This window comes from Clavelina lepadiformis, chromosome 4 (genome assembly GCF_947623445.1).
Source record: "Clavelina lepadiformis chromosome 4, kaClaLepa1.1, whole genome shotgun sequence".
Classification (NCBI taxonomy): Eukaryota; Metazoa; Chordata; class Ascidiacea; order Aplousobranchia; family Clavelinidae; genus Clavelina; species Clavelina lepadiformis.
This window is the reverse complement of record NC_135243.1, coordinates 19,153,284-19,174,656: the sequence shown is the minus strand read 5'-3', so window position 1 is coordinate 19,174,656 and position 21,373 is coordinate 19,153,284. Positions and strand designations below refer to the sequence as shown.

Sequence of the window (21,373 nt, the reverse complement as noted above, 5' to 3'; positions counted from 1 at the left end):
AATGCTTACAAGTGAAGCATTTATTTGAAATTATGTACACGTTTTAACGCAAGACCATTAAGTGAGTCGCACCTTGAAAACTGGTGTCCTACTAGACTTCATTTCCATCGAATGCGACAGAGACTCGGTCAGCGACCTATATCTCTTTCTTCTCGCCCCTGAAAAAGTGCGAGGTTAGTTTCGCTTGTTTTTCAAAGTCAGCCCAAGCGTTTCATACATGGAAAGTTCCAGCAGTTTCATATTGACAATTATACTAAAAAGGGAAATGTCTTAAATAACGCAAAAGGAGAGTCGTTTTCAAAAACCATTGACCAGAAGTTGTGTCCTAAATAGGTATGCCGCCACCCAGTTTTTCTTGGTCTTGGTTACGATTAAAGACCATTGAAATCTCATAGAAAGAGAAGTTAACAGCAGGGACTTGGTTGGGTGCTTTTATCTTTTTTTTGGAAAGTCTTTTTCAAAGGGGTTATTTTTTAAGGGTCCCGAAGTATGGTTATTCTTATAAAAAATGTGCGCCCCTAAGATATTTTACTACTACCTCCATTTAACAGTTCACATAAAGTTGGGTGGGTGAAGTATGACTGAATTTTTACTTATCAAAGAAAAATGAACGAAAATAATTGCCCCAACCCATGAGTTTACCTAAAACCGTTGCAGGCCATATTTCCACCATTGAACCGGACAGTTGCACTTTTTCAGATCAGGAATCGTACATGGTGGCTTGTGTGAGAATCAGGAATTCTGACCACTAGACCAAACGAGAGTTGCAAGCGGACTTTAGGGTTTAGGCCTATTTGGTCCAGTAAATATAGTTTCACTGAAATGCGGGTCTCGGGGAGCTGCGTGCAACTTTTAAGTGGTTTGGTGAATACAGTTTCACTGAAATTTTCACTCATCAACGAAAAGTGAGCAAAATTAATTGCCTCGAGCGGGATTGATCAAGGAAAATTTAGATCCGGGCCAGCGATAAATTAAACATTGCACAATCATTACAATTTCCCAGACAAGTAATCGAAACCGGGCAGCCTGGATGAGAGCCGGGATTCCTGACCACACGACCATCTAAAAGCTGTGTGCCACTTTTACTTAATTCGGTGAGTAATGTTTGATTGAAATACTGCTCAGCAAAAAAAGTGGGCGAAATTAAACACCTCGACCAGGTATGGACCGCGGAAACATAAAAGGTTCGCAGGCCATAATTCCAACACTGAAACAGATACGTAGCCTACATTCCCAGACCGGAAATCGAATCTGGGTCGCCTGGTTGACAGCCAGCAATCCTGACCGCTAGACCTTCTGGGAGCTGCGTGCAACTTTCATTTGGTTGGGTGAAGACAGTTTGACGAAATTCTTCATCATCAAAGAAAATTGTGCGAAATTAATTGCATCGGTTAGGGATTAAATGAGTAAACTTTATAAAATGAACAAAAAATTTCAAAGGTCAAATTTTGCAATGCAAGTCTTTGGTCAGATTGATTTAGCCTGTTTTTTTTTACACAAATTATTGCAATTAGTTGCCAAAAACTAAAAAAATTTGCATAACACAGATGTAAAGCTGCTAAATACATTTTGACTGTCTGCACGATCAGCATTTTTGGCATCCACTCTTAAACATGTCAATATACCAGTTACAGCTCAAAGTTCAAGTGATAATTAAACAGAAAGGTAAATGTTTGTGTCACGAAATTTCAAGTACTAAGTCGTGGTGTAACAACTATGCCGCCAGGCGTGTTATAGTTTAACACTGCACTACTGTAGGCCTATTGTATTATATCGTTATTGGTTCGTTTTTAAATGCGTTTTAGATATATAGGCCTATTTACAGGTATTTCAACCACGATGCGTAACTTCGTACTGATAAGTGCGAATGATTTGTGCCACTTGTGATTCTTTTTATTATTTTCTCAGTAAGTCTTTGATACACGTAATTTAAACCTTTTACGCTCTCCCTTATACAACTTCTGCCCTAGACAAGTTACTCTGCCCGCGATTCCTTATCTCGCTCCTAATTATGGTCAACTTCGCGGTGATAATGAGAACTTGTTTTTTTCTACATATTGTTCTCGGTAAGAAAGACTGATGCTTTTATTGACAGATAATGATCAACGTTGATTTTATTCTACACTTGCTCGAGTCAATGTTATTAAAGGTTAGAAGAGCAGATATCGGCTTTGTGGCTAACGGTAAGACCGGGAAGTTTCCTGAACTGGAAAATTTAGCGTGACAGTTGCATGTGTTATTTTTGCTTAGTATCACTTCATTATTGAGTTTTATCAACAATTGTTAGCAACATTAATTTTTTTAGCTTCATTCCCAATTTAATCAATTAGGCCTATACCTTGTCAAAAATTTCTGCAATATAAAAAACAATTCTTAAAAATTACTGTTTAACTAAATTGTTTGTCTTCAAAGTATATACAACTGAAAAATTAGATAGTTATACCAGGCATTACAGCAAACTATTGTACCAGTGTATAATAAATTGCCACCAGTTTAAAACCTCAGACTCACAATCCCATTTCGCTCTAGCTAGAATCTGCTGTAAAAACAAGTTAACTTCACATCATCACAAAGTTGCAAACCTTTCCTTGTTTTTTGAATAATATACTTTAGGTGCTTGATTAAAGTCTATTATATTGATTAATGGATATTGATTGACTTATCGGCCCGGTAGCCAAGTGGTTCGAACGTTGGTCTCATACTAATTGTGGCTTATTGTCTGTCATCGACACCCAATAGCGCTATACCGTTGTAATGCCTTTAGTAAGGCATTTTTTGCAAAAATAAAGCACATATGACGTCGAAAAAGTTACCACAAGCAATCAAGTTTGGGTAAAGATATGTCGGAAAATATTAAATATCCAATTAACGACGACTATAATAAATAACCTTCATTTACATTTCAACTTATCTTTTGCATAAAACAAAAAAGACGATTTTTTTATGAGAAATTTTTAGTGGCTGATGCCATAAAAAAGATACACGAAATTTGAAAAACTGAATAATAAGCAAGTAATTGTTATATAAATCTGCTTTGCCGATAAACAACAATGATATCACAATATTGCCACAACACAACGCGCACAGTGGCAGGAAAGATCACAGAATTACTTACGGTCACGTGAAACGTAAATTTCATAATTATACGTCGAGTTACGTGCACCACCAATTTCAAAGCATTTGTATCGGTTAAGTTATAAAATAACGGCAACGTGATGCAATTTACGACACCATGATGACAACTCTGCTCATGGTTGTCAAATTAAAAAACAAAGCGTTTGAGAATCAGATAAAGCGGTGTCAGAAGATTAAGTGTCCTGACTTTCACCCATACGGCCGGAGTTCACTTCTCTGTCTGGAAAAGTGTATTGATGGTTCGGTTGGTTAATTTGTCGATGGCCACGTTCAAAACTTTCTTAAATTAATCCCTGGTCAAGGCAATTAATTCCGCCCACTTTTCTTTGATGTGCAGTAGCATTTCATTCAAACTTTCGCATCTAAATAAAAGCTGTACCCATCTCCCAGTGGCCAGGATTTCAGGCTCTCACTGTGAAGTAGTTAATCAATTCAATAAAGTACTGACGATTTCCCGCAGAAAAGCAAGCTATATGCAAACAATGGCATTCTCTATATATGGAGAAAAGTCGGTGCAGTTATTGTTCGCACTGTTATTTACGCTGGGGTGGATTGATCCGGCAGAAAAAGATAGAGAAGGTAAGGTATGATAACTTGATAAGTCATTGCAAAATCGGCGGACTGCCTAAAGAAGTCAGCTTAAAACAAACTAATTTAATTTATCATGACTGCTAAAAGTATAATATGTATTTTATACACTTCGTGCGAATAAAAATCTTAGCGAAAACGACGGCGAAATCTTCATAGTATATAGTTGGTATTCTATGTTTTTTCATGGGAATATATTTTACGAATTTTTGCACAACTATTTTGATAATTCAAAAATCTTCACAGAATATAGTAACAATGCATAAATAATTTAATTAGAGGTTTAAAAAAGCTAAAGTTCATTATTACACAGATGCGATGCTTATATTTATTGTAAGTTTAAAATATTTCGCGACCCAGACTGGAAGGTCTCGTGACCCAAATTTGGGTCATGACCCACTATTTGCGGACCCCTGGCCTAATCTGTTGCAAAGCTGTGTCGCCATTTGAAAACAACCCTTATGAAAACGTTGTTGTATCAAGACAAGCAATGTGCAATGTAGAATTCTTGTATTAAGTAAGTTGATTTGCGTTCAAAAAATCAGAGAAAGACGAGAGAGATAGCTACTGCATATTTGAAACACAAAAGATAATACTGCTACCCTGTTTTAATAGTGGCTATAAGTTTTACGTTTTTGACCTAAAAGTTATAGAAACATGCGTATCAATGATAAAAAAAGCATTATAGCTGAAATTATGTAACCCGAGAAATTGTGTTCAAGTTATAAGCACAAGGGCCAAAGTTAAGCTTTCCTAAACGTGTCGAGATTAATAAACTGTAGGTCTATAGTCTATACAGTTTCTTGTATGATCCGATAGATATGAGATTCATTGAAGATAGACAGAAAACAACTCAGGCTATAACGTCGTAACCATGAACAACAAGTGTAACTCAACCAACCAACCTAAGCAACTAATGATTATTATCAAATAATAATTAGTTACACGTTGGATATTTTGGTATAAGGCGGTAGTTTTTTTTTTATTTTACCTCAAACACACCTTTGCTACAAGCTGCTAACAATAATTTCGAATAAATATATTTTGGTGAAGTGTGAATCAGGTTCGTTTTAATAAATATCAAATTGAAAATTGTTTTACCAGTCATGCGCTGACGATAAAAATGGTAATTGGGTTATAAATATAAATGACTTTAAATTCAATTGCGGGGCGTATTTTCAAGTGTGGCTTCCATGATAATGAATAAGTTTTATGCTAGCTGAGTTTTGTAACACACGTCATTTTGATTATCTGTTACTTGTTGACTTATTTCTTTCTTATTCAAAACGTTACACGCAACGGCGGATTTACTACAAAACCTTTCTCTCCTGAGAAGCTTTGGAAATTCCATTGCCGTATTAAACCAGGGGTCGGAAACCTTTTTGGCTAAGCCATGAAAGCTACATATTTTTAATTGTATTTTCGTGAGAGTCATGTAATATTTTTCAACACTTAACTAACGTATGCATTTTAAGCAAAACCAAGAATTTTAGATCATGGTGAATGTCTCAATTTAATCTTTAATAATATGCCTCTTACTGTTAATAGAACTTACAATATTACAGAAAAATTTTTATTCGTAACAATCGTGCTAAGAAATGCCAGATTAGATTTAAGCCAGATGCCGTCATCATAAGACCCACATCTAGCTCGCGAGCCGTAGGTTCGTATTTATCTGTATTAACCTATTTAAGGAAGAAAAAGGATTTCAATTGATGTTTCCTTGTTTGTTTGACTTCTCTTTTCAGTGCGGTTCATATTTGTTTTTGCGAAAACTTTGTTCTAAATCAATTGCCTTAGAACGCTTTTGGACCACTGGATCCGTTTTTGTTCAATAAAAAGTATATTTATATCCTACTAAACCAAATGTTTCAGCAACTGAACATTCGTATAAGGAAAGCAAAAGCAGAATATGCTAAGTAAACTTTAATTCATTAACCAGATTTATTGTTGACATGCACGTTGGAAAAAATTTAAATAAATTGTGTTGGGTTTTGTCTCATCTTTACAAATTAACAGAAAAAAACAAAGCTCCGATATCTGCGGTGTTTGCTGGCAGCCATCCAAGTTCATCCACATCTTTTGTGGTAAGTTATGTGGTGTAATGGAATAGCACAACTTGACATAAGCTACAGCTATTGTTTTGGTAAAGCATTTCGAGAAGATGGAGTTTAGCAGAGAAGAAGAGTATATGTTGTTCTTGGTCAATCTGCTTCCATGCGTTTATTTTTAGCTGACTTTCCTCATAGCGAGCCAGGGACCCGTCATTAAGACAGAGTAGGATACCATCGCATGTCAAAAGCAAAACTTTTCGTTTAGCTCCTCAAACCTTTTACTGTTTTAATTTGAAAATCCTAAATGCAAATGGATGCAATTTTTCAAAATCGATCAAACAACGCTGAATCATTTGTGATGTCATTCTACCCTACTATAACTTCATAGTTTGACACCCGGCAACTTCGGCTGAGGTTAGTTCTGGAAATTGAGGAGAAAAAATATCAAGATAGTTTTGAAATTTTTTTCCCTGGCACATTGCTAAATGACACTTTTCACTTTTTCTCGCGCGGTTCCACAAAAAAAATTACAAACTTTCATTTCCAAAGATTCCAGCGCCCTCTTGAGGGCCTGTAGTACCATTTTGAGCAGTTTTAAAACGCCAACACGGCGATTGTGACGAAGGTCGCATGCACGCAAGACGTCACTATAGAAAAACTATAAATGGTTCCGGTCCAGTGTGCACGTGACCTTAATTTGTGATGGTTTGTTGTTGTGATGGCGGTTGCTGAGTGTAGCTTCAGGCTAAAGTTGACAGTTTGTGTTGGTTCAAAGTTAAGGCTTTTTGGCTGATTTTTTGAAAAAATGTAAGGAAAAAAGTTGTTAAAAAGTTGAAGCATTTGGTGTGAGAATTCCAGATACGAGAATTTGCTCAAAATACTGCATTAAATCCTTTTGTCCTACATCTCGACGGATACAAAAACTCAGCGAGTTGACCGGGCTTGTTTAGAAGCAAATTCAAATTGAAAAATGGTAGGCTACTTTGCATTGTTTAAGATAGGCCTTCGGATGGGCCAACAGCCCCTTGAGTATTTTCCGATCAATCACCTTTTTTCTCACAGATTCTATCACATTTTTAGAAGGAATTTACCACTTTCAGGGCCAACGAAACTATTCCCAACAAAAGGACGCAGTATTATTGGAATTTCTCTTGGTGAAACCAAAGCCTTAAAATGCAATTGTGTGCATCAAGTCTATCCCGAACAAAATTCTGGCAATGACCATGGTGACGTGTTCCCGCTCAACCTTATAGGCTTGCGTGTGAAATCCTACAGTCACAGTGAAGTTCAGCATTGCGAGCTGTAATAAAAATTAGTCAGGTTGTACCTAAGCATGCCTGCGAAAAAATTCGTCTTATTATTGTCTTGCTTTCGATTATCCGGAAATCTCGTTCAACCGACATTTTGTGACGAAACAAAGTGGTCTAGATTAACGAGGTCTGACTGTACGTGTTTGCTGTTTATCTTAGCGCTGAGTACTGGCACAAAAACTCGCAAGAAGTAGGTTAATTCAAATTTAAGAAAGCAAGACCGTATCCTATGGACTTAGTTTGCTAGAAACCTTTGGAGGGGACAAACTTGGTATGATATGCATTGGCAGTTACAGAAGACAGTTACAATTGTGATAAACTGTGATAATTGTTCAAACGTTGAGGTGCCACATGTCCCCCCGTTCCCCCTGACACATGGGACCTTCATCTCAACATAGAATCTTTCAAAGAAATTTGTAAAATTTCAAAGGCGAAAGGGTTTAGGGTTGTAATGGTACATTTTTTTAATATGAAATTTGATGGAGGTAAATATGCGTAGGTGCAAATCGACTGATGTATGTCTTCGACAAACACAAGGCGCGGTGATACCGCAGCAACGATCCGTGATCACTGGAGCACAGAATAATAAAGAAATAAAGCCAGGAGAAGAGCAGGTCTAGATTGTTTTAGTATTCTTCGGCTCTAGTCTGTTATTAGGGCGCAGTTTCATGAGTTGGTTTGATCTGGATGTAACTGATATTTAATCAATTAAAGATTTTTGGAATAACGGTAGACAAAAACTGCCCAGAAAGCGTACAATATTTAGTCACAAACGTCAAGTTTATGTTTGATTAAAGTTTTATTCTAATATAAATGCTGCGCTTGAGGTAACTATGGTTGGTCCAATATACTCGTGTACGCTTATCTGAGAATGAAAAGTACAATAGTCTCTTGTAGGTTTGTACTCACTAGTTTGAAACAATATAGCAAAGACTAAAACAGCGTTGTTTTGTAGATTTGATTGCTGCTGCTAACTTGCTGTTGTTCAGTTTCTTAGCATGCCCTTTTGTGGATCCGTTGATAAACTTTCTACACCTCTAAATGGTAATGTTTTGTCATAATCAAGCTAATTGCCAAGTTTTATCCTGTTACGCAAAATACCTGCGATAGTTTAAAGCTAAAAAGGTTCATGATTAATAATTAGTTTGGTAAAATCAAATGTATCTTGGATGAATTGATTCAATTGATGAGTAGCATAGTTTGACAGACTATCGTTAACCGCACGAAGGTCTCAAAATAGTTCGCTGATTGCATTCACGTTCCGGAAGCGAAATTTTCCCTCTGCTTGACTACGATAATATTATTCGATATTTTGCCAGACGTCTCCAATAACTTTGTTCTAAAATAAAACGTGGCAAAACAATAGCTATTTTGTAAGTCACTATTTTGGTGAAAGTGTATCACAAAACAAAGCTTCGCCAGTAACTGACTTGTAAAACCTTGACATTTGTTTCAAGTTGCTATATAATATCAGCATTACTTCTGGCATTGAACCCCGTGCTTGTTACGGCCAGGTTCGCTCGTAGGTTAATCAAGGTTACGTTTAATAAATTAACACAAGCTTTTGCTGACGAGCAAAAGCTCGTTTCAAGTACATTTAACCTTTGAGCGAAAAGCATGTGTCAATAAATTTAAGCAAACCTTAGTTAATCTTTGAGCTAAAGTTTGTGTTAATGAATTCAAACTTAGGGCGCTTTAGTGTTTACCGCTGATATCGTGTGAACGCTTGGGGTCAACAGGGTTCTGTCGCCGTGAATTAACGCATGCGCTTTAAATGGAGAAATGTTATTTGCTTTTTGTAAGTTTGCAGGTTGTACGTTGTAGGCTTCTGCAATACGTAGTTTAAGGTAGAGAGCTAGTGGTTTGCATCGAAGTATGTGAGCCTGGATCTAGAAAGATTTTATGCAAGTAGATTGTACTTAGCCAGGTTGCTCGAATTGTTCCAGTTTGGAAAATCCCGATTTGGCACGTGTCTTTCCTTCAACTTTTATTTGACTTTCCTTTTAAAAACCTATAAGTTTTTTCACAACAAAATTTTTCCAGTGACTCATTATCGTTTACTTAATGTTCTAGGTACCGGCATGAATTGTAATTATATTCTAGTTCATACTAAATAAATTTGTAAGCTGAAAATGTTTTTAAGAATTTAATTAGGATCGAGAAATGCTTATTCAAGGAGCTGTGCTGCTCACAGTAATAGTGATTTATTCTGTCTATCTGTGGTATAAACGTCCGCATAATGCACCGCCTGGTCCAAGGGGATTTCCCATCCTTGGAAATCTTCCATATTTGCAAGAGAATGCTCACAAAGTTTTGGCCAAATGGAGCAAAACATATGGACCGTTAATGATGGTTAGAATGGGAAGAGAAGAGTGGCTTGTCATCAACGATTTCGACACATTGCAAAAGGTTTGTTCGGAAAATGGTTCTGTACCATTGCATAGGCGAACTGTTGTAGGCTGCCATGCGCTGTAAACCCTATTCACAATATATTTTTGACATGTATTAAGCTTAATTTTGATGTAACAAACTTCAGAGTAAATTTTTCGTAAGAGATTGTGTAATGAGGTAGGGCTTTCTGACAACTGGAGACTTTTAAAGCGAATATTTTTACCGTAACCTGTAACCGGTATTGTAACCTGTATTGTATTGCTTGATGATGTTGCAGGCTACCATAGCTTTAAACCTCATTCATAATATATCTTTCATAGCTTATTATAAGCTTTATCTACCTATTTTACATACATGTCTTACACAGCTTGTTTTCTATGAAACAAGTTTTAGAGAATATCTGTCATAAGCGATTGTGTAATGGGGTAGGACTTTCTGAGAACTGCAGACTTATAAAGCGAATACTTTTCGCCGTAACCTATGAATTATTCTTGTCTCATTTTACAAACCTCTTTACAACACAAAGCACAAAGGGTTTTAGGAAGTCCTGGTAGACAGAAATCCCGAAAAACAATATGCAAATAAGTTTGTTCTTATAACTTTACCAACAATTTTTTCTACACTGGGAAAATTTTTTTATAATTTTTTATTGAATGTAATTTTTTTATACCAATCTAAACAAGGGAAAACAATATTGACAATGTACAGTCATTGGATGGCATATGCTTACACTTATATTTTATGATATTTATCTACAATATGATCCATTTTTTACACGAAATGAAGCCCTAACCGTTTGCTGTTTAGGCTTACTTGCAACAACGGACAAAGTTTTCTGGACAACCAACAAGTTCTATAATCCATGAACTTTCCGGAGGTTCACTTGGAATTTTATTTGCCGACTATGGAGGACTTTGGAGTTCTCAGCGAAAATTTTCCATAAACACGCTTCGCAAGTAAGAAGACCAACAAAATTAAATAACTTCACTTCTATTTTTCATAACATCCTTATTTCTAAATATCAAGCTATCCGAACGTAACAGTACACGGGCGAGCCATTGCAGTGCAATACCGAGCATGTATAACCACTTTGTATACGAATTGCAAGCAGATCTATTTTATATCTTCAGATTTGAGTTGGGAAAACGAGCCATGGAAACAGAAATTCTTAATGAAACCTCCTATTTAAATGAATTTATTAGATCACAAAATGAGCAACCTTTTGATATATATGTAAGCATAGGTTTTCATAGTTCATGTGTATATTAAGCTATTATTTAGTGATATGTAAGTGAATATTTGGTCATTTATTATTCAAAATATCCTTTTGCAGAAGTTAATAACATTCTAAAATGTTGTGTTTACAAATCCTATTATGTATGGTACTTTTGTAGTTCTTGTCTAAATTATTTGTAATGCCTATTGATGACATTGTTGTAGGACGTTATTAACAAAGCAACATCGAACGCTATGTGCCACGGAATCTTTGGAAAGCGGTTTGATTATGACAATCCTACATTTTGCGAATTGCTGGATCTTATGGGGACTTTGTGAATGCAATTTTTCATTCTGCACACAATATATTTTCGAAACCTTCGGCTAATGACTAAAAATAAAAACGCATATACTTTTGACAATGGCTTTTTCAGTTCACACACGTTTTATTTTCCAAGTAACAGTAAAAGTGTACAAAAATTGTCTAAAATGTTTTACTTTTTTGCTGCACGTTTATAGTCACAAAAGGGAGATCGGTGAATCGTTTCAAATGGCGACATTTTATCCAGCTCTTCGACATGTACCGCCATTTTCATCTAATTGCGATACGGCCGCGAAAGCTGTCCAAAGTATGCGTGGTAAGTTGTTATTTTTCTACTTTTAGTTTGGGAAGCTTTCATGGGATAAATATGGTTTACCAAAACTATGAAAACCTACACATAACTCATATTGAATTGAACTTTTATGTTTTATTACATCTCATTTAAACCAGATTTAGTGGACAAGATTGCTACGGAGCATGAAAAGACATATGTCAAAGACCACCCGAGAGACTTGATTGACTGCTTCCTGGAAAATATGAAAACTGGAAAGGACTATTTTACTGTAATTTGTTTAAATGAGAATGCTGGTACATGTTACATATATCTTACATCTAACATGTAATTGTGATTTACTTTCCATAGCACGCACAGCTTTTACAGTTGGTAACTGAGCTTTTTGTTGCTGGTTCTGATACTACACCAGGCACAATAATGTGGTGCATGCATACTTTACTGAATTATCCTGAAGCTCAAGGAAAACTTCGAAAGGAAATTTTTGATGTTATAGGTAAATTCTAAGCCTGTATGGAACGTATTGCTTTCTTAGCTGGCGCCACATTGCAGTTTTAAGATAAGCTATTTGCCAACAAAAATTTAATGAACAAAAATTCTGGTCTTGAAGTAATCGAAAATATTACTAACGTTATTTCCAAGGATCATCGGGCATTGTCAGTTGGTCACACAAACCTCAGTTGCCGTACACAAATGCATTTATGGAGGAGGTTATGAGATATCACACTCTTATTCCGCTGCCAATTCGTAAGGTTAACGAAGATGTCAATATTTTGGGTTATTTTGTTCCCAAAAACACAATGGTAAATAACATGGTATAGCCAAACTAATAAACAATTTTACATATTTAAAGTTCAGTTGTAACATAATATCCAATTTTTCAATTTATGCAGTCCACTTAATACACCTGCTACTAATCCAGGTTTTCTGCTTTCAGGTTTTCCCGAATCTCTGGGCAATTCACCACGATTCAACATACTTTACCGAGCCGGAAAAATTCAAACCCGAACGTTTCATCGACGAAAAAGGAAATTTTGTGAAGTCTGATCACGTGATCCCATTTAGCATAGGAAGCCGGCAATGTTTGGGTGAACAACTGGCTCGAATGGAAGTATTCTTCCTTCTGGTATCAATGGTTCAAAAATTTGAATTTTTGCCCGATCCAGAAGCCAAAGAATTACCTAGTGAAGAAGGAGTTCCGCATACTATAACCTTTGGCACACCACCTTTTAAACTTATAGCTCGAGAAATTTGAACCTACAATTGATTGAATAAATAAAATGATGTAATTCATGCAAATGAATGGTATTGTGGTATGAGAAACTAAATGTTCTGCGATTTTAAATGAGCAAGTGATTAAATGCTATTTCGTAAAATCATCAACACATAATTACGATGATATACTTGTTATAAAAAAATATTGCTGTCCTTGTTTTTTCCAATAAGTGTAAAGAAGTCACGATTGAAATAATTGTTACTAAGAATCTGCTCATGAAGTCCCACTCGTATTTCACAAATTGAAACGTCACATTTTTGTACCATTTTGGTTAAATATATTTGAACAAAAATAAAACGATGATGAAAATGCTTTGCTGTACTAATCAGGAAAGCATCCGACAACTTTCGTTTTAGTTCTGGCATATATACAAGTGACTTTACAGTGGGTACTCTCTTATTAATGCTTGTAATATGTAAAATAATTGTGTATCGCAGTCTATTTTGTATATGTTGTTTTGTACCAAGCTGTAACTATGTACATTCGTTTGTTGCCGTTACATAATTGCCTAACCTCTTGTTATCCATAGTAGTATTATTTAAAGGCAAGTATTGACTGCGTTATAGCTGGTGTTGGCCTTCGAGATAAATTCAAATTTTTGTCAATTTCGTTTAACAAAAAATAACAGAAATTAGTTGTTTTGTTGTGTAGTACGTAGTGAAGTTTGTGAATATTATCTTTTCGATTTAACCAGGTTGAGAAATACAAGTTTAGCAATTTCATTACACGGTTGCTTTAAATCGAAGGTTAACGTCACTTCATCGACGCAGCAATTGTGGAGTATCAACAGGATGGACTTTCAATGGATGGAATTACGTAATTTGAGCTTCTTGAAACAACTTCCGCGATATTTATCGTTTTTAAAGGGTCAAAGTGTCAGTAAACATGGCAGAAGGATATCACTTTGTTGAATATCAATAATGTCCAAACCTTCAAAAGTTAAATTAGTTCTGCTAAATTGTTAAAAATTATCTAAAAAGTTATAACAATAGCCTCTAGTTGTCGTATTATTGTTAATTTATTCATGAAGTCATTTCGGACATGATACAGGATTAGATGGTTGTTATAGTCGCACCATAAGACAACGCTAGAAAAACATCAAAGAATCAAATGTAAAGGCATAGTCTAAGGCAAACGTTCTTAACCGGGGATACGAAGCAGCAAAGCAAGGGGTATGAGTGATGATGTTATATCAAATGCTATATACGTCGCACTCCTAAACTCTGTTTCAAAAATTGATTCAAAATATTTTGAACAGATTTTATTTGATAAAGATGTTCCGCTCAAAAAATTCCAGTTTATTAGAATAAGCTTAACCAAGCAAGGAGACCGCTTCGGCTTCTTTTCTCCACAATTTAACACGCGTGCACGCACACACGCGCGGGAGCAGATAGTGCATTTTGGGATTTTGTTTTCAATGATTTTGGATTCAAGGATTTTGTTCAGCTGGTTCAAAGGTGGGGTCGGATTCGAGAAAACGTTATGAAATTTCAAGGGGTTTACGAGTAGGCAAAAAAAGGTTAAGAACCACTGTGCCGGGGTGTAACTCAGTGTTACCAGAGCTTGTTTGCAAAATCTTAATTCATTTTCAATGAGCACAGTGCAGTGCGTGACGTCAGAAAATAGCAAAAAAAGTCTCAGCCGGCTTCGGTTTGGATGAAAGCTTTCAAAGATAAATGAAAAAACTAATGTAATTTGGTTTAGACACTCGTTTAACTAATTTAACAACGCGCTTTATTACAGCTGTTGTTCCCGAGTGTCACTATGGACAAAGTTTCTCAAAGAGTCGGCATTGAGAAGTGCTACAGTTAATTTTGTGTGGGTTGTGCGGCGTGTAGGCCCATCCGTGGACACAAGAATGTTAATGTATAGGTGGGAATGTAACCAGATGGTAAACTTTGGACCACTGGACGTTTATATTATAGTTTTCACTTCGAAAAGGTGTTGGCTATCTTAATTTGGTAAAATACTCATTTTGTCACATTGCAAATGGCTTTCCACATTGTTTTGCAATTTTTTTTTCTTACTTTTCAAAGTGATTTCCATGACCTTAATTTATAATATACTATAGTATAGACTAGACTCACTAGAGGTTTCATCCATAGTGCACAGCACGCTCGAACCATCGTTTCAGAATCAATCTCATCCTTTACTTTTGTGCTTTTAACGGTTCTGCTTAGATCTTAATTGCACTTGTATGTCTACTCTAAAACCAGCGACCTATACGCGAGTACACAGTATATAGACTTCCGGTTCCTGAAATATTGCTCTCACGGTTTGTGTCTGTCCAATGGTTGTTGGCGTCCTTTCTCTTTTGTGGGGCAACAGAGTTTTGCGCCGTTTCAATCTGCGGTTGTACAGTATTGCAGTATCTGCTATCAGGGTCGGTGTGATGCCAAATTTGTTCCGGGAGTAAAGACTTGGCATGACTAAGTGAAAGCTTTCCGCTCAAACAAAAATAAAGATTTAGTTTTTTATTTCGCACAAATAACAGTGGTGTTTCTCAAATTGTTCTTGAAAGTTAATGTTTTGGCAAACGTTTACCACAAAGCAAAGCTTTGATCGGAGCTGATCCGCAAACAATTGATTCTTCGTTTACGTTATTTCGCATCGGCAAGGAACCCCGCGACTGACTGCTGTGATTTTAAGTCCAATACGCGCATGGCAGGTCCTGTTGTATTTCAACAAAACTTTTTGGCGTCATCATAACGTCTCCACAGTCACACTATAACCTAAAGTTTGAATGTTTTGCTATTGCTTGTTTATGCTACGCAAAATAAGGAATCGGCACAAAGCTGCATGCAAAATTAGAGATAAAAAGGTTATACTGTAATGGGGAAACATAGTATTGGTGAGAAAAACAGAAATGATTGCTAGTTTTGCGTACAATGCAATTGAAGTGGCGTGTATACACTACTCGTTTATTTTGACATTGACAGCGGTGGACGAAAAAGGTGCTAACCAGAAACTAGGCTAAATTTTACATGCTGTCGGACACCAGTATATGCTGTTGTTGTTCTTAAACTATTGCGGTGTTATCAAACCAGAGTGGAAATTACTATTGGCCTTGTAGTGGTAGTCCCTTCACAAAGTGTATGGCGTTGTGAACAATGTCTCATTTGCATTGGAGTTATAAAACGGTCAACTTGCACCATTTGGGCTTGGATTACTGTTTTAAGTATCAGGATCACCGAGCTTGCGTTGACTGTTTACATAAAAAAGTCAACTGCTCGATAACCGTGCTGTTTTTGTTTCTACAATCCAAAACCGCTGAAATGCTAACTTAGCAAAATTGACAACAAATCGGCGTGTTTTGTAGCACGCACGATTGTTGGCTTTATCATCAGGAGATATCAATGTCATTTTCAAATGAACTTAAATTTCAGTGATACACATCAACTCAAATATAACATCATTAGAAACAGATGAAGAATATTACACACAAACAGTACGATCCATATTATGATGCGTGTATTTGTCCATAAACTTCCTTTCTCATTGTTTGTTAACAGTTACAGTACTTGCATGTTTGGAATTTACAGTTTAAGAGTTACTTAAATGTAAATATTGGTTACTTGCAGAGCTCAATTAAGGTAGTGCCAAGCTTGCATGCTAAAGGAAATACTATGTTCAATACGGGTGTGAAACTTCTTTAATTTACAAAATTAATTGCTGTATATTCCAGATACTTATAAAATTTGGGAATTATTTTATTTCATAAACCGTAGATATTAGTTAAACTGAAGAGTTGTTAATTTTTAAAAACAGTTTAAATGACTACTAAAAAATTAAACTTTTCAACAGCTCCTCTAAAAATTTGCCACTGGCCCCACAGTTGGTTAATTTGATCCTGTCACCCTGATAATATGCACATCAAAAGTTGGCATTAGTAACTGAAATCCGTTATCATCATAAAACGTTACTCAATAAACTAACACCATGAAAAATAAATTTCTAAAACAAAAAGAGCCGGTAGATTGACAAAATACAATCAAGTGGCAAAATGGTTGAAATGTAAATTGACAATAATAAATTGAACATTGAAAATATTTTAAGTAAAATTTAGTCATGTGACACAAAAATCATAAAACTGGAAGAAATGTAAGACACAAAGTTTTCAATAATTTGGAAAATCATAACATTCTTGAAGCCTCCAGCAATCTTCCACACCCTTCGAGACTTCACGTTTCAAAAGCAGTCGATGTATGACTGGAAATTTCATCATCTCCATTGCACCAGATGACATAAATGGAACTTTAATTTTCCGCCAACCTTCAACGTCAACTTCATTTGGATCAACAAAGAAAAATACATAAATTTCAATGTGCATAATAGCTGTAATTCCTTCAGAATTGTCAACTGGATTTTCCATCAACATTTTTATTTTTGGGTAATTCCAATAAAAATCATCTTCCTCAAGTGACTCTAACAATGTCTTCTTGGAGGCAGGTAGACTTTCCCAATTCCCCGAAAGATTTTCCAAACATTCGCTAACTGCAAGGGCTTTTAACTCATCTTTGTTTCCTTGAGCTAGAAGTCTGACAATATGATGAATCATCATTGGAATCAATTCACAGAATTCTCGAAGATTAAAATCTGGCTGAAAATGTTTCCTGACCATCCATCCAAATGCCCAATTTCGTAAGCTAGTGATAGGGGTAGGAAAAGTAGGAATAACAATTTTCTCCTTAGCCAGCCAAGAGCTGCATGTAAAGGGTCGACTTGGTAGTTTTTTGGTGTTGCCAAGGACATTACACCACCTTGGATTAGAAGCATTTCTTTTGAGTCTGTGCCAAACAGTAGCATATAGTCTTCCTGAGAAAAGCATGGTTGTCTTTAAAATGTCACAAATATATACATTCTTTATATTACAAGTCAGCGTACAAATAATCACTGCAGCTACCAGCAACTAAAAATCACCAGTAGCTTAGATATAGCTGTTGAAATCAAGGAAATTCATTTTTACAACTGTCATGTATTAACATAATTTAACAAAATGCCATATGAAACATTACATATTTTAAATTTAACCGCATCGCCCAGGCTAGGCAACATGCGTTATGTCAGCGCTACTGAAATTGTGGTACACTCTCCAGTGCTGGTTCGCAAGCAGTTGATTGCCAGTACATGGTTGGTAAGAAAATAACCGTACTGAGTTATGTTTTACACTGATTAGAGCATGTTTTCACACAATACTCAGCTTAGTTTTCATTCTCAGCACAACTTCACATACTTTCTGACACTTTTTGGGTTAAACAGCATTCCACTCAAATTTATTGACATGGTAGTTTTTTCTACAGGCCAGGATAACATTCAATCTGCTCTCGCAGATGGATGCATTGTTACGATACAACAAAAATTTTGTGAGTGTTATCCTATGTGTTCAAGCATTAAGCTACAGTAACGCACTATGCAGGCAGCTGATTTAGACTCTAGATTACAGTTCAGCAGAAAGTTGAATATGTTTGTTAATAATTATGCTGAGGGTAAACTTTGAACGAGCTAATTTTTTTAGGATTTATTTATTTTATCAAGACAATATTTCAGTAGTTAAGAAACCATGCATTGAACGTAGATCAACCAATTAAAAACAACAAATTGGACTTGTTACTGTTTTTTTTTCCATTTTGAAGTATGTTATTGGTACGCTGAATGACAGAAAGTGCGCTGCTGGTACACTATGTTAAAAAGTTAGAATAGCACTGGCCTATGCTACTCAGCTACTAGTAATGCATAAAACTAAGCAAAAAATTCACTTTCAGCTTTCGAACTCTGTGGTTACGATAAATAACTTGGAAAGAAGTTTGGTGGTGTTAACAGCTGCTGCTATAATGATAAAAAATGAACACCATTTCATAAGATTTCACTAGATATAAAAGTGGAAATACAAAAAAGCAGGTAAATAAAAGTTATTGTATAAGTTAGTTTCGTTTAATTGTTCGCATACCTACTGCAGTGTTTAATATGATAGTGTCTATTCCACCGGCTGCCGGTTACGGAATTTGGAAAAAGCTACTTTGGTAAAGGGCTAGTTGTTTACTCAAGTGGTATTTTCTTACTTTGGCAAAAAGGTGACCGATGAGGAATAAACTTATTTTTATGGCCACTGTTTACCGAAGTAGGAAAATACGAATACAGTAAATGGCAATTACCAGTCACAGGCTAGTCTGTAAATCGAAATGTACACTACTTTTCAACTTAAAACGACATACTAATTTTTCCAAAGTGTAAATTAGCTTAAAATTAATCCTTTATGACCCAAACTCTCACTTCTTACGATTAAATTACTTAAGCTAGGCTGAGAATTGAAATAAATGTTATTTTTCAAATAAGAATGAAAGTTTTTTGCAAAGTCTAAATTAATTTTAAAAAATCCCCTTGGACTCAAACTCTCACCTCTCTTGACTAAATTACATCAAAAATAAATTTGGACAAAAAAAGAAGTCCAACAATAGCAAGATACGAACACGAGCCCCATCGTTAGTCTCTACGCCAACAGATTGCTTTCTTACCGTCATCCAAAACGAGAGTGACAAACCAATTGATAAACCAACAGCGAAAATCTGCTGTTATCGAATTGTAACTCAGTAACTTCAATAAATAAACGCCAAGGAAATAGTCACTTCGTTAATATAATAAATTTCCTTTCTTACCAGCTAGGCTTTGTACAAGTTCCGATTGTGACACAATTTTAATTTTTTTGATTTTTTATATTGCATAGTAATATATATTGCTCGAATTTGAATCTGATTGTCAGAACCCATGCACAGGAGCAAGTGTCAATAATAATGCCTTGCCCAATAGCATTACAGAAATTACAAAAATTCTTCCCACAAATTTTAAAAATTTAATAAGTGTTTTTTTATTTCGCTATTTGGGGTAATCACCATTGTAATTCCCCGCAACAAAATCAAACAACACAGACGTGGCTGGTTCCAGCGTGTCAGTTTCATCGCATGACAACACGGGGAAAGTGACGTTAATTTATCTTCGTGTTTTTGAACAACTCACTTTAGCTCATGTTGGACGAAATTACAACTATATGAGGAGTAGTTAGAGTATATAAGAATAGGCTTTGAAAAAGCTTACTACTCATTTTAACTACAACTCTCTTATCCAACGCTAGCTCAGATTTTCAGCTTAGCAAAGATCCGTTATCGCCTATCGCCTATTTGTTTTCGGATAAGATTTTAATCAGTTTTAAGATGGGGTTATTCCTTTCAAAGTTAGCTTCAGTTTGGGAAAGTTTTCAAGATAATCCTGTTCGTGTTTGTATGCTTGGACTTGATGCAGCAGGTTTGAATGTTATATTGAGCTCATATGACGGTTGACGCATGGTATTGAATTAGAAACCATTGTTTTTAAGTAGCATTTTTTTGCTAACTTTTATCAAATCGCTGTATTTTAAACAGGAAAGACAACAGTTTTATACAAAGTTAAGTTGAATGAAACGGTCACTACGATTCCTACGATCGGCTTCAACGTGGAAACAGTGAGCCCTTGCAAAGGTTTAACATTGACGATATGGGACGTTGGCGGCCAAACAAAAATAAGACAGCTTTGGCATCATTACTATCAAAATTGCAACGGTAAGTTATTTTCTCAGCATAACTTACTGGCTATTTTAGTTTTAAACTTTTAGCTTGTGTTGACATAAGAATATGGGTTGAAACTATGCAGATGTTTAATCTGATTTTCTACTTTCCTATACCATAAACCCTATAGCCTACATTTTGTTGCAATTTTTTATACAGGTCTCATTTACGTGATTGACAGCGCCGATGGAGCAAGATTCGATGAAGCACGAGAAGAATTATTCGGTATTTTAAATGACGACCAAATGTGTAGAGTTCCCATTCTTGTAATGGCAAACAAACAAGATCTGCCAGGAGCGGCGTCAGTTTCTAAAATTGCCGAAGTTCTGATGCTGAATACATTAAAGAATGGCAACCAGTGGCATGTCCAACCATGTTGCGCAACTACAGGCGAGGGGATCGTAGAAGGTTTCACAGCCTTTTCCAGAATTTTAAAAGAGCAACGGAAGGAAATGTTTTAACTTCTTTTTTTGAGATTTTGCGTCAATTCGATAGCTTGTTTGTATAAGCTGACTTACCGTAGCTAGTTTGGTTGCATTTTCTTTTGTTCTAAACTTACATTTTGCATTTTTTTTGTTATTTTTTGTTACCTTCTGACGTAAAAGGCACTTAACAATTTGTCTTTGGTTACTGTATCTACCCTGTAACCGTTTTGCTTGCAATTTAACATGCATTGTTTATTACGTTTTATTGGTGTAAAGTGAACAAAAGCTTTACTTTAAGTTTGCTGCGTGTTGGAAACGCAAACTTTTTTTATGGATACTATTTTGCCTTGAAAATAAAACAGAATTAAAAAAATTAGAAAAGCACACACAAGTCACATATAGCTGATTCCTGCAAAGAGGACATAAACATTTTACATAACATCAAAAAATGCTGATTTCGTTTTATCCAGTATTCTAAACTCAATGATCTATAACAGCATAATTAAGTTCCTTTAGGAAATTTAGGTATATAATTATTAATTCATAATAATCTACAGTACCTTGTTTTTTTCTTTAACATGTTGGCACAATTGATTTTCTTTTGTTTGTTTATGTTGGCTTTAAAAGCTTTGTTGTTGAATATTTTTAATAAAATGGACTTCCATCAACATTTCCTATATAACAGTATTGGTTATATGTCTTACATAGTGTTCTACAGCTATAAGTACGCTATGTCAAAGACACGAAAGGTATTGCACGGGTTTTAACAT

At 35.6% G+C, this 21,373-nt stretch overlaps 3 protein-coding genes across 3 annotated transcripts; 2 read left to right on the top strand and 1 right to left on the bottom strand.

The window, feature by feature from the left end:
• Window positions 1–9,158: 9,158 nt before the first annotated feature.
• Window positions 9,159–13,305, top strand: LOC143452758 (cytochrome P450 2U1-like). The gene is made up of 9 exons (XM_076953845.1): window positions 9,159–9,496; window positions 10,286–10,434; window positions 10,609–10,711; window positions 10,919–11,028; window positions 11,213–11,331; window positions 11,466–11,578; window positions 11,659–11,803; window positions 11,950–12,110; window positions 12,245–13,305. Exons 1-9 carry the CDS (start codon window positions 9,251–9,253, stop codon window positions 12,560–12,562), a joined length of 1,464 nt encoding a protein of 487 aa, XP_076809960.1. The 5' UTR covers window positions 9,159–9,250; the 3' UTR covers window positions 12,563–13,305.
• Window positions 13,306–16,037: 2,732 nt separating this feature from the next.
• LOC143453092 (uncharacterized) lies at window positions 16,038–18,844 on the bottom strand. The gene has a single exon (XM_076954241.1). The coding sequence runs from the start codon at window positions 17,409–17,411 to the stop codon at window positions 16,701–16,703; it is 711 nt and encodes a 236-aa protein (XP_076810356.1). The 5' UTR covers window positions 17,412–18,844; the 3' UTR covers window positions 16,038–16,700.
• A 730-nt stretch (window positions 18,845–19,574) lies between these two features.
• Window positions 19,575–21,281, top strand: LOC143453132 (ADP-ribosylation factor 1-like). Its single transcript, XM_076954293.1, has 3 exons — window positions 19,575–19,879; window positions 19,996–20,172; window positions 20,338–21,281. Exons 1-3 carry the CDS (start codon window positions 19,789–19,791, stop codon window positions 20,637–20,639), a joined length of 570 nt encoding a protein of 189 aa, XP_076810408.1. The 5' UTR covers window positions 19,575–19,788; the 3' UTR covers window positions 20,640–21,281.
• The last annotated feature ends 92 nt before the right edge of the window (window positions 21,282–21,373 follow it).